Source organism: Gossypium arboreum, chromosome 7 (genome assembly GCF_025698485.1).
Source record: "Gossypium arboreum isolate Shixiya-1 chromosome 7, ASM2569848v2, whole genome shotgun sequence".
In the NCBI taxonomy this organism is placed as follows: Eukaryota; Viridiplantae; Streptophyta; class Magnoliopsida; order Malvales; family Malvaceae; genus Gossypium; species Gossypium arboreum.
In genome coordinates this window covers 85281633-85295889 of record NC_069076.1, presented here as the reverse complement: position 1 = coordinate 85295889, position 14257 = coordinate 85281633, and the positions used below count along the sequence as shown (strand labels likewise).

General features: G+C 31.7%; 2 protein-coding genes across 2 annotated transcripts; one reads left to right on the top strand and one right to left on the bottom strand.

Moving 5' to 3' along the window:
• Positions 1 to 1087: 1087 nt before the first annotated feature.
• Positions 1088 to 4219, top strand: LOC108453135 (proteinaceous RNase P 2). Its single transcript, XM_017751075.2, has 6 exons — positions 1088 to 2177; positions 2512 to 2613; positions 2739 to 2914; positions 3190 to 3310; positions 3679 to 3747; positions 3858 to 4219. Exons 1-6 carry the CDS (start codon positions 1140 to 1142, stop codon positions 4098 to 4100), a joined length of 1749 nt encoding a protein of 582 aa, XP_017606564.2. The 5' UTR covers positions 1088 to 1139; the 3' UTR covers positions 4101 to 4219.
• On the bottom strand, positions 4076 to 9655 carry LOC108453150 (fatty acyl-CoA reductase 3-like). The gene is made up of 10 exons (XM_017751095.2): positions 9431 to 9655; positions 9236 to 9339; positions 8949 to 9151; positions 8760 to 8860; positions 7693 to 7885; positions 5576 to 5737; positions 5359 to 5440; positions 5000 to 5269; positions 4785 to 4912; positions 4076 to 4701 (listed from the first exon to the last, which is right to left on the bottom strand). The coding sequence occupies exons 1-10, from the start codon at positions 9507 to 9509 to the stop codon at positions 4548 to 4550; spliced, it is 1476 nt and encodes a 491-aa protein (XP_017606584.1). The 5' UTR covers positions 9510 to 9655; the 3' UTR covers positions 4076 to 4547.
• Positions 9656 to 14257: the final 4602 nt, after the last annotated feature.

Here is a 14257-nt window from a genome sequence, read left to right as displayed (position 1 = left end):
AATTAAACTAAAACGAAATTATTTAGTGTATAATCAAATCTAATTCCAAGTTCATTATCCTAAATTCAAATTAAAAAAATCATGCATGCGAAATAACCCTAAATCTGAATCCCATGCTATAATATAAATAATTAAGTTCCAAAATAACATGAATTATAAAAATAAGCCTAATAATAACACTTTCATATAAACAAAATGTTTCCTAGCCTTCCGTATATCATGTCCACGTCCTAACCTGATGTGTTATTTGTAGAAAAAGAAATAAAAAGGGGGTAAGCTATGAAGCTCAGTGTGAGTTTCATCACAAGAAAATTGGTGCAAACGATTAAGCATACAGAAACACGACACATAGAATAACTCACGATAGCAATTTCAGAATATTGATATCTCAAATCATTCAACAATACATATATAACATATTAGAAATCTCAAAATTGTATGTGCATGCTTTATAAATGCAATACAGTTTTGGTTTAACAAAAAAAGTCCTATCCCACCACTACATACAACAATATGAGTTCCTCTTAACTCCGACCACTTACACATAGGGTTATGGTTTTAACCATCAATGGTTTGCAGATAAATTGCCCATGACTGTGGACACACAACAAAAACACTGTAGATGGAATCTTTAAACTCATACTTGTATATATATTATAGATTATACCTTTTAATAAGATACCATTTTATAAGGTTGTATCACTTTACAAAACAATGTAATATAAAATTATGACTTTATAAGATAACTTTACACACAAAAATTATCTCTTTACAACTCAATTATTCATAAAAAATTATAATTTACTAAATTTTTAAAATAATAAAATATTATTATCCACCATAAATATCTCTGTTTTAGTAAAGAAAATTGAATCTTGATTTTTGGACCATTACTTTACTTAGAATCAGTATGGCATACATATGTATATGATTGGTAATACCAATTTGAAATGATTATTTTAAAATTTCTTGTTCATTGAGAAATGTTACTTTCTATTTTAATAATAATAATCTATTTTAATAATAATAATACTACTAATAATATGCTTTTTTCATTTTATGTGTTGAAAGCTTAATTGATAAAGCAGAGCTTAAAGCCCAAAGTAAAATTACAGAGTCAGCCCAGCTCTAGCTTATAAATGATATGTAACGGCAACTTCCCCAGAATCCCAGCAATCAAAGGAAAAGGCAGGGTTTTTGCGGTTCTGATATTGAGGCAAATCTTTAGGGTTTTATATCCGGGGAAAGTAGTATCCATGGCTACCCCAAGCCATCACCAAAACCCCATTCCTTCAACCAAGAAAAAGAAAACCCACAAAAACCCTGAAGCCAATTTTCTTTATGAACTCAATTCTTGCTCCAAATCCAAAGACCTCAAAGGCGCTATTTCCCTTTACGACTCTGCTCTTTCCAGCAATACTCGCCTCAACCAGTCCCATTTCAACACCCTGCTTTACCTTTGCTCCACTTTTGCCACCGACCCTGACTCCAAAGATCTTGCTTTACGATACGGGTTTCGAGTTTTTGACCACATGATGGCCTTAAATATCCACCCTAATGAAGCTTCTATTACCTCCATTGCCCGTTTATCCGCGGCCAAAGGTGATGGTGATTACGCTTTTGAAATGGTTAAGAAGTTGGGTGATTATCAGGTTTCGCCACGGCTTCGTACTTACGAGCCTGCATTGTTTTGTTTTTGCCAGAAGTTGGAAGCAGAGAAGGCTTATGAAGTTGAGGAGGATATAGATAAGATGGGGTTGAGCTTGGAGGAACCTCAAATTGCCGCTTTATTGAAACTAAGTGCGGATACGGGGAGAGGGGAGAGAGTTTATAATTACTTGCATAAGTTGAGGAGGAGCGTGAGGTGGGTCAGTGAGGAAACATGCAAGGTTTTGGAGGACTGGTTTCGCTGTAAAGCAAGCGAGATTGGTTCTGATGTGGGTTCAGTGAAAGAAGCGATTTTGAGGAATGGTGGGGGGTGGCATGGGTTAGGGTGGATTGGGGAAGGGAAATGGGTGGTGAAGAAAGGGAATGTCGAGCCGAATGGTCGATGTTGCTGCTGCGGGGAGCAGTTGGATTGTGTTGATATTGATGATGTGGAGACTGAGAAGTTTGCTCTTTCAGTTGCAGGATTGGCTTTGGAGAGAGAGGTTAAGGCTAACTTTAGGGAGTTTCAGGTGAGGAACATATTTGCAAGTTGCTCCTTTTTCATTATGCAATGTTTTTTATTTTTTATTTTTATGATTGATTATATATATGTTAAGTGAAATAAACCTCTAAAACGGAGTTGTAGGCAACTAGGTTTAGACTTTATACCATTAGTGCAGGTTGACACTCCGAATTTTGTTGTTCCTGTTGCAGAATGTTTAATATTTTGATTAATTTGTTTGTTACAATTTCATTATAATATTGACATGTAAAATGATATCTTGATATTGCAAATTCCCACTGTACCTAATTCTTACAGTTTCTCCTTTATGATTTACTTATTCATTTATATCATTAATAAAGGATTGGTTGGAAAAAAATGCGGATTATGAAGCCATAGTGGACGGAGCAAATATTGGGCTCTACCAACAAAATTTTGCAGAGGGTGGATTCAGTGTTCTTCAGGTTGTATATCCAACTGTTGGCTTGTCTACTCTGCTTTCATATTGTGCTCACTCAATTTCTGTTACTAATTGTTATTCTTTATTTATTATTATTGTTTTTTTTTTGTAAAAATTGCAATAGAACAGCTTAATGCCGTCATAAAAGAAATGTATACTAGAAGTGGGAATAAATGGCCACTTGTCATCCTGCATAATAAGCGTGTGCGAGCCCTCTTGGAAAATCCTTCCCATAGAAAGTTGGTTGAAGAATGGATGGCTAATGGTGTTCTTTATACAACACCACATGGCTCCAATGATGATTGGTATGGATGTTGAAAAGACAAGCTAACTTTGATTCATTTGTTCATTCCACATGTTAAATCTGATTTAATATCTTATTTTTTGTTCAATCTGACTCGGCACTTTTTTTATAACTTGAGAAGTCTCCCTATGCTTGCGCTATATAATTTAGTATTTGAAGGGGATACAGTGCTGGTGTGCACTATTGGTGGCACAGAGTTCATGCAGGATTGTTCTGGTTTTCAATTGCTAATTGATGCTAATTTGATTGTAATAAAAAGAATTCTTCTATCTACAGGTATTGGCTTTATGCCACTGTAAAACTTAGATGTCTGCTTGTGACAAATGATGAAATGCGGGATCACATTTTTGAACTCCTAGGAAGTAGCTTCTTTCTCAAATGGAAAGAAAGGCACCAGGTTTGTGCTGTCTGCAAACCTACTTGACATATGATCTTTCTTCTACTTTTCATATTAGTTGTTCTTGTTCTGATGTAATAAAAAGCATATTTGGCAATATTTTTAAAATTTACATTTACCTTTTTCTTTTATTTTTCTGCATCAGAAATGCCACTTAGGTTGGACCAGTCTATGACTCTGTATAAGACATTTTCTTCTATTCTCTGATAAGTTGGCAAATGGTCCAATTCTGATTTTGGACATGGATTTTAATGCTTGACTTTCTATTTTGACATTTGTTTGAATTCTCAAGGAAAGGCTCTTACTCAGTTCATGATTAGCATTAAACCGGATCCCATTTTGCAAAATGATTTTGGTTTTATTTGCAGGTTCGATATACATTTCTGAAAGGAGCCCTGAAACTTCAGATGCCACCTGCATACTCTATCGTCATTCAGGTATTCATGGGTTATTTGTTGATGTATTTTCATATCGGTCAAGGTCATGATTTAGCTGCTGTCAAACTGTAGTTTCCATTGGAATATAAAGAAATGAATGTGTGTTTCAGGAATCCGAAAAAGGATCATGGCATGTTCCCATTGTATGTGAGAGCGACGAGGAGTCATTGAGAAGTTGGCTCTGCATTACCAAGCCAGGTGGATGTGAAGATGAAGGTAAAACTGGTTCCACCATGGAAACTTGTGAAATTGTTGATGGTCCCTGCTGCAAGTCAAGTGAGAATAGGAATAATGAAAAGTGTGATGATAAAACCACATCCATGACAGGTAAAAGGAAGGAGAGATCCCCATGATTCACATTGCTACTGTTATTCAATTTATAAGTGGCAAAGCCTGTTTCAAAGCCCACAGTTCTTTTGCACTTGTACCATTGAACCTGCCAATCCAAATAATCTTCCAATTTTGGGTCAAAGTTTACACTTGCAACAATTTCACCTCTTCTATTAGTTTAAACCGACAACCTGTCTGGTCCGACAAATCTCAAAAAACAACGAACGGAATACCATAACATGGTTGCTTCAGTTGGGTATCTCAAATCCCGAAAACTTGGAACACATACATGCACATATGATATATTCATGAAGGCAATATATATTAGAAACACACTGATGGATATGGTTTGATGATATTCTGAACACACTTTTCGTCAACAGCTAAACATAATATTCATGCTGCCACACTAATTATACCATGAATTTGAAAAGCATTAAGGAAATATTTCCCTTATTTTGCCCCTTAAATCACTTGAAAATGTATTTTACGATGCCAGGAATATGAATGTTCATGAAGTAATCTTCCCAATCAATGCTTTTAGGGTCGAAATAGAGCATATCGTTCTCCACCAAGCTCGTTCTTGCTGTCATTCGCAACTTCTCGGTGTTTAAATCATCGAAACTGTACTCAACAAAACTGTGAAGTTAATTTTCCTTTTTGTAAACAGAGATTGAATGAGAGTAAGAAAGTAGAAGAGGACATACGTGGCATTGAAGAACAAGTAAGGTCTGTAAATGTCGACCAATCTCATGACCCAGTTGATCTTCCTATTCAGATTGCTGTAAACACCTTGAAAGAAATGACAGAAGGCTGCATTAGCCAATTCCAATCCCTGCAAACACACATGAAATGATAATTTTGTTGAATAAGGAGGAACCCCATTAAAGGGAGGTTGAAAAGAAAGGTTATAGAGGGGTACCTTCAAAAGAAGCAAGTAACGAAATGCCATGTATCTTTGGAAGCTATCCATGCTGTTCATAACCGTAACCTTGCTAACAATCACAGGTTTTCCATCTTTGTTGATCCATGGATTCTTGGTGAAGTAGCGGAAGCCATAGTCTTGAAGATTAGAATACCTTAGGGGGTTTCTGATTGAGGAACCTACTTGGTAAATGGTTTGGGGTTCTTGATGTCTTGCCTCAGCTATCATTGCTACAATTATGGCGTTCACCACCATGTCTGCTGGTATCTGCAATTATTATATAATCAACAACCCATCCCAATTAGCATTCATTGATAAATGGAAAATTTGTATAATAATATAAAAATAAAACTCACCACATCAACTATTGCCTCCAGATCTCCCAGGAAGAATGTCAATTTGCCTTTTGCATAACCAACTGCTAGGCTATCAATGGTTCTATCATAAACACATATACAAGTACTAGTTAAAAAGGAAAAAAAAATCCAAGGCAAGAATTACTCATTATAGCTTAGCTTAATTCCAAAATATCTATTTCCCAATAAAAAAAATTATAGAATGAAATAGAAATACCTGATTCCTTCGACCCAACCAGGGAAGGGTTCTTTGTAAGTGCTAGTTACGATGGTAGGGCGAATGATGACTGCTGGTATAATGTCTTTTAATTCCCCCACCATCATTTCTCCCATTGCCTTGGTAAACACATACGTGTTTGGCCATCCATACCGCCTTGCCCTGTTTCATTTTCCCTTTTCTTTTTATTTTACGATATATTATTATTTATAAAACAAAAATATTTCTACCAAACTTAATTGTTTGCGTAAAACAAGCTTATGGATAGAATCACATTGTCTTTTCTTGGAAAAATATATTAATATTGTTAGTATCATGACTTATCTTTCTGATTGTATAAATATATGATACTAATCATAAATATCTAGTAAGATATATGGAATCAAATTTAAAAGTTGAAACACATGACAGCCAACAGAAATTGCATACTTATGGAGACCCCACTATAAATTCTGTCCTATTCATGAATAAATGTTTTGTCTAGATATGCGAAGATTAGATGAAGGGAAAAATGGCTGTTGTTTTTGCTCTTTGCTTTTAATTTCATCAGTTTTGGCCGGCAGGGGTTGTGTGTGTTTGGTGTATAATTCACCACCTTATTAATGTCCTCATCTTTCTACTCTTCCAACTTTTAAATTTTCGTCATTCAACTTTTAATTTTAACATTTTAGTTTTTCTACTTGTTTGAATCAAAAAGTAAAATTAGTGTAATTAATATCATTATTAAATCTGAATGTGTTAAGGATTTTAATTTTTAAATTAAGCTTTTCAATATTGAAATGCCACATGTTCAAACTTAACGAAACCCATTAATAATATCATCATTTGAACTTTAATTTTCAAATAAAAATATATAGGAGTGTTTGGTAAACAGAGTTTTGAGTCTTTTTTAGCTGATTTGGGCATAAATAGAGGATTGAGTAGTCAAACCATTTAATTGTAGTGTTCAGTGAATGAAACTTTGTAAGAGTTTGTTGAGTTAAAACATTCAAAATAGCAAATGCAGACAACTGATTGGGAATGACATATCTAATCATGCTTTCTCAAAAGTTGCTCTCTTTGCCACATGCTCTCAAAACTAATGAGATACGTGGAATGAGATATTTATCTATTCTTTCAATATTTATGTACTCTTAATTTATTTTCAATTTATCCTTCAATATTTATGTACTCTTAATTTATTTTCAGTTTACTTATGTCAAATGATTTCTTATGCAATTTCATATTAATTGAAATATGCTACTTGACAAATTTATCCAGAGTATGATATAATTATCACTAATTTACATACTAAGAACATGATATAATTATCACTAAGAATATAGTTTACAATTATATTGATAGACTATTAATATTTATAAATTTCCACAAGGTTAATATTTGTAAATAAGGAACTTAATAAACTTGTTTATTTAAATTTTCAAAAATATTAACTAATTAATTTCTATAATGGATGTTTTAATTTATTGGTAATGGTGTTTTTATTTCAATAATTTCACCCGATAAAGACTAAAATATTATAAATTAATAAATATTTAACAATAAAATGTATCATGCTTTAATTTGTCAAACACTTTTAAATAAACAGTTAATAGAATTAATTAATCAAATTAATTAATAGAATCAGTCGATCAAACCAACTATTATCTAATTGCCAAACAAGGCCATAGAAACTTAAAAATATAATAATATCTAAAATTTTCATTTATTTATTGTATGTATATTTAGATGTATTTTTGTGATGATAAATAGTTGAACCAATTATCAAATATAAAGTTATTTGTTTGTTTTTTTAAATATTAATCTTTAATTATTAAAAAATGAAAAATAGCAAAAATTTTCAATTATTATTTGTTATATAAATGATAGCTTATAAGCTTTACTGAATGAATAGAGTGTATTAGATAGGTGGATGTCAAGTTACTATCATGTCAAAGTTCATGCACGTGAATCCTATCCTCTCTTATTTATTCATGTCGATGACAACTCCACCCATTACTATGACCTATTTAAGTTAACCATACTTTCTAAGGCTTAATTGAAGTCAAACACATATACATATTGATATTTTGTTTATTAACTGAAAAATAACATTAAAGAATTGGAAATGGAGTGACCTTTGAATGCCCAGATCTTTCATGGCAATGGTGATATCCTTATCAGAAGCACCTTGGAGACGGAGAAGATGAAGTTGATCCTCAACCACTTGCTTCTCAATGTTAACATCTAAGCCTGACACACCATTAAGTGTTTCCCCCATTCTGTATGAATTTTCAACTATAAGCCCAGACCTTTCCCCTGACACATATGCTGTCCAAAATAAATATTACACAACCATTAATTACTGCTTTCCTGCGTTTTTTTATATTTTGCATGAATGTTTAATACGGTATTTAAATTTAGTTTAATATTTAATTTAATATTTAAATTAAATAATATTATGTGATTTAATAAATATTTAACATATGTATTTTATTGAAAAATATAAATACTTAATTAGAATCAAAGAAAAATTCAGATATCAATTTTAAAATAGTTAAATATTAAATTTTAAAAAAATTAAATATCAAATTAAACATTAAAAGAAAATATAGGCACCAAATGATTGAATAGAATAGCAAAGGGTGGTGCTATAAAAAAAATAGCAAAGGGTGAAGAGTTTTCAACTCTTCTTCTATTTCTAAATATATTATATTGTGTTGCAAAAAGGAACCAACGAAAAAATCTTTGTTCTTTACCGAGTTCATTTCCGATAGGATGGGAATGAAAGGCATTTGTTTTAACGAATACGAATAATCTTTTATGTTTTGAATATACTTATCAAGTATATAATTAAGAATGAAATATATTTTTAATTAAAATATGTGATAAGTCTTTATACTTTTTATAAATTTAGAATTTAATCTCTTTATTTTTATTTCTAGGAATTTAGTCTCTTTATTTTTAGAATTTAAAATTCAAGTCCAATTATTAACATTGTTAATTTTTTGTTAAATTTGTTGGTATGAAATTTTAAAATAAAAAAGACACACACTTGATTGCCATGTAATGGAAAAACATATATTGTGGAATTTTGAAAAGTAAAACTAAATTCTAAGAAATAAAAGTATAGAGACTAAATTTTCAATTTATAAAAATAACAGAGACTTATGGAATATTTTAATTTTTTTTTTTGTATAGCAACCTGTGGATACGTGAACCAACACTTGTAGTTTGGCACATTTCTTGGCAAAGTCCACAACATATTTAGCTCCCAGTGTGTTGAGGCCTAGTGCCACATCATATCTACATTCAACAAACATTAAGATAAGTTTCTAATAATTTTTATGGCTTTTAAAAAAAAAAACAGAAATAAATTAAGTAGGTTATATACCTTTCATCAAAGTTGGTTGTTGCGGCAAGGTTAAGAAGAACATCGAGTTCCTTGCAAAGGAGTTGAAGCAAATCAGAATCATGGAGACCCAAATCTTGATGGGTTAAGTCACCTGGTATAACTGTAATTTTTTGTGATATAAAAGAGCTGAAATTGGTCCCACATTTCTTTTTCAGATTTCTGAACAGATCCTTCCCTACGATCTGTATCACAACAAAAATGGTGCAGTTGTTGAACAGATATGTGCTGCTTGAATAAATGATAGTAATAAATAGAAAGAAGAGAACCTCATGGTGCAAACGATGGATGGCGGATTTATGGTCGGCTGCTCTTACGAGAAGATATAATTTCTTGACATTGGGTTGAACTCTTAATATTTTCTCCACAAATACTGCATTTCAAAAGGGAAGCAAATTAAAACATTCGTACGTGTGGTGTGGGCTTTAATAAATTAAATGAATAAAAGGAGGAGTTGCTGTTACTCTTTGCCAAAAACCCAGTTCCACCAGTGACTAGAATGGATTTGTTATCAAGGAACTGAAGAGCACTTCCTAATTCCATCACAAAGTAAGGACAGAAAGAGAGGAACCAAAAAGGGAAAAATAAGAAAGGAGGGATGATAGTGAGGGTAGAGTGTAAAGGAAAGGATTGCTTATAAAAGGAAATCCAATGATCATTCAGCTGGAGGGGATGATGAATTAGATTATATAGAGAGAAAGGGTGGGCAATTTATGAGGGGTGGCGTACACCTAAGTAGTTGGGACGTGTAATTGCTTTTCCGTGCCCCTTGCTCCTCCTTTATATTTTCACTTTCTTTATGGAATTAATAAAATATATGATGAAATTTAAAAATCATATCAAAATAAATTATTATGCTATTTTGCTTTCACAATATTTGGGTAGAAAAATAAAATCAGGCATGCAATGTAAGAAATGCGTGAAGGGTGAACTACAATAAGAATCAGCAATTAAGGTATTGCGGTTTGAGGGTTTGTGCTGACATACGTACTTTTCCTCGACTCCCATGGCCATGCATGTCTGTCTTATGGCTACTTTGTACCATCACCTGATAGAGGCGATGCTAGAAAATACTTTTAAGGGAGGTTACAATTAAATTATAATTTTTATGATAGTAAAATATAATTTTATTATTTTAATAGTTTATATATTTATAACTTTTAATGATTAAATTAAATTTTTATATTTTTAAGGGGCAAAGTGTAATTTTATCTTTATTAATTTAAAATTTTAAAAATTTCAAAAAACTTAAATAGAAAAATTTTTATTTTAGGGTCAGAGCCCCTACTACCCTAACTACGCACTTGCACCTAACCCTTTTTCTAAACGTATATCTCCAATTCCTATTTCGTGTTGAATATGATTTTATTTAAATTTTATTACTCAAATTCAATTTCAAAGAAAAATATATAATTTTTTTGACTCATACATGATTGATTGCATGTGTTTATAAATTGAGTTAAATTAGGTTCAACTTCAATATATGTATCGTATACATATGTTCAAGTCTTGTCTAGTTTAAAATATAAATATAAAATATTGTTCAAATTTATTCATATTTGTAAATAATAAACTCGAGCTAATTTAAACTCGTCCATTATTTTTAAAGTTTTTAAAATATATTATTTTTCTTTAATATTTAGTAAAATACATATACATTACTTTTACTACTGTTATATATATTTATTAAAATTTTAAATATAAACAACTTAACATATCTAATATATATTATAGCAATTTAAAGTCACAATTAAGGAAATAATTCTTATGTGGCACATCTTATAAGCTACCATCTGTCACAATAATAAATTGGCACGTGAAATTATAATAAAGAGTATAGAAAGAAATAATTAAAATAAAAAGTAAAAGAATTATAATAAGAGTAAAAAGATTAATATATTTTATCTAATAAAAGTGGTTTGGGATTATCATCAAAAATAGGGTTTACAGTAAGTATCAAAACAAACTACAAAAATAAAAGAGCAAGAATATCAAATTATTGCAAGAAATGACTAAAATTACGATGACTTTTCAATGCCATTTAATGTTATACTTATAGCAATTATTGCAAGATTTGACTTCTGTTGGAAGCTTTTTTTAACCTATAAAATATAAATATTGTTAGGGTTTGGGAATCGATAGCCCAAGTGACTGGTAGGATCTGGACCTCCGATTCGGATGAACTTGACTCGGAAAAAGAATATTCGCCTACAGGCATAGTCAACTGAGGACCTCGGGGGAATGCAAGATGTTCGCAAAGATAGCTCATGCGGGAAGCTCGTGAGGGGAGCTCATGTAAGCATCGCATGAATGAGGTCGTAATAGGAGAGTTCGCGTAAGCTTCGTAGGGACGAGGCACGTGCCACGTCCACGAAGAGGACCCCTGCTCGTGACTGGCAAGTGCGAGGTTCATTGGGAGAGTCAGTTCCAGGGTCAGAAAAGACCGTGTGCTCCGCAAGCAAGCGTCCAAAAAGCCGAAGGAGGCCCAGATAATGTTAGCACTAGGGATAGGGAATGTCAGTACCTTCAGCCCAAAGGCCAAGACAAAATAGTGGGTCCTATTATGAGTTGTAATAAGAACTCACCTTGTTATTTTGCCTCTTTAGCTTAGCTTCTCCGAACGCTGGCGCCTCCTTCATCCTAGCAGCTAAGCATAACAATCATGTATTGATTAATCTAAAGGTGTTTAACTATTGAAACCCATATTCCACAATTACCCAGAACTTTTGAGATTTCATACTCTATTTTTTTTTCCAATCTACAAGTTCAGAAGGTTAAGGAAACTTACAAATTCTCAATTTTTCTACTTCTAGACTCAAATCTACACGATGGGTACAACATATAGGACTTCCTTCAACTATATCTTCTTCTTCTTCTTCAAGGTAACAGAAGAAGACGATGCTTAGAGAAAAGGGTTTGGAAAGCAGAATTAAGGAGAAATTTCGTTCTTGTACATACCTATATATATACACTTTCTCGGCACGATCTCTACAGACTATTGCCGCCACTCATTCCTATTTATTATGTCTCCTACTTTGGAACCAACTAGTTATATCCTAACAGAACCAGGGTTGACATACAACTATTTGAATTTCGACTACTAAAATTTCTAATTTACCCGGTGAGGTCCTGTGATTCGCTAACCCTCTCGATTTGGTCCTAATTTCCTTAGTTTTGGGCTAATTAGTGACATTCGGGTGTTACATAAACTATATTTGCTATTTAATTATCATATAATTATTATGTGAAGTAAGTAAACTATTGAATTTGTATGAGCTTACTAAGTATTCTAAATAGTTATGCCTAGACGACTTTTATCTTTTAGATTTTGAACGTGTAGAGTGCGTTGATCGGATTAAAAAGAAGTTCGCACTATCCGTCAGGCGTTGTCGTAGACTATTGATTTATTTGAGTCGGTCTAAGTGACATGTATATAGTCGTTGGGATATTTGTAAATAAGTTTGTTAAACTTTGAAGGTGATTAATTTGAATTTTCATAATGTATGATAATAAAAATGAAGTTCAGGTCTGTTATGTTTCGCGGGACCTAACATATTGTGGGGTATTTGCGGAACAATTCGCCATTATTTGTTATTCGTAGAAATATTTCAAATTTGATGTCCGCCTTACTTTTTGAAATAGTTGTGTCCGTAGAATAATCCAAAATTCAATCATTTGAAATTCAATACATGGTTGAATGATACTCCGAAGCGATCTACCACCTATTGGTTCGTGGCATGATCCACCACGTATGTTTTAAATATGTAAATATTTTGTGAGTTTCGTATGGTAACCTCCTGTAGCTCAAGTCCGGCGACTGGACCGGGCAAAGGGTGTTATACACAGAGTTATATTATTTATGCTTTTTTAAAAAAATTCTAATTACTATAAAAATATTAGTACGATAAAAAAATCTGAACAAGTAACAATAGTCGAAATCAAATCATCATATGTAATATGCTAGTCCAAGAAAGTAGTCAACAATATGATTATTAATAACAATAACAAGAAAAATAAATATTATAGGCAATTTTATTTAATTGTTCTAGCATTCTATATTTATTAGGTTATTCTCTCTTTAACATTTAACATATACTTCTTATCATCATTTGAATCTAAATCTATATCATTAAGATTGTCAAGATCTCCTTAGTCTATATACTCTTCAAAGTAGGGATCATCTCAATTCCACCTATAATGAAGTTATGAAGTATGTAACATGCTAGTATGATCTAACATTGTTTTTTTAATTCTATACTGAGGTGATGTTGTTAATATGAGAAATCTTTTTTAGAACAACAAATATCCTCTTAACCACATTTTGAAGCTATGGACATATCAAATTAAAGAGTTCACGAGTTGTCTTTGGTTCTTGTGTCAAATCCATTCTTTTAGATGGTGTCTTACCCCACAATATAGTGCAAGAAAACCTTTATATTTGCACACCTAGCATCTATCGCATTGCGTTCACAATGCCAATGTTATGTAGCTTTGATTATAAAAACTTATATAAACTTAATTTGGAGAAATACTATGCTAGATTATAACCCTTTTTTTTTATATTAAGTAAATTAAGTTAAAAATAATATAAAATTTATAATATATAACCTTTGTAAAAGATTTTTATAAAGTGCTGGATAACTTTCAAAACACTTATAATATTTTTGTCATAATTTTAGAAAGTTATTTTTTATAAATATTATGGTCCATATAGATAAGTTATGTCCATACTTTTTGACCATAACTTTTATAAATAAGTATGTTCTACACTTTTTATAAAACGTAAATAATTTTTATAATATACTTTTGGCCATTAACTTTAGAAATTTTTAGGATTTAAATTATATAATTTTTCTTTTAACTTTATAAAATACACATTAATTATTTTTATAATATAACTTCTTAGGATTTATAATTTATTTTTAGAAAATTTTGGCCATAACCATCCTAAACACTTATACATATTTTTTGTTTATAATATAATTTTTATATACGAGTGTTTGGAAAATCGTAGGGTAATTGGAATGGGTTTAATTACATACGTAATTGCTCTAATTCTCACCCTCTCCTATTGTAACACCCTAACCCATATCTATCGCTGGTACAGGGTTACGGAACATTACCGAAGTTTACAGCTCAAATAAACAGACTTTTCAAACATTTCATATTATATAATATTCATGTTAGAAACCAATCAAAATAAAACATATTGTCCCTTATACATGCCCTCGAGGCCCAAAATACGCATTAGAAACAAGTCGGCACTAAATCGGATACTCAAAGAGTTTTTC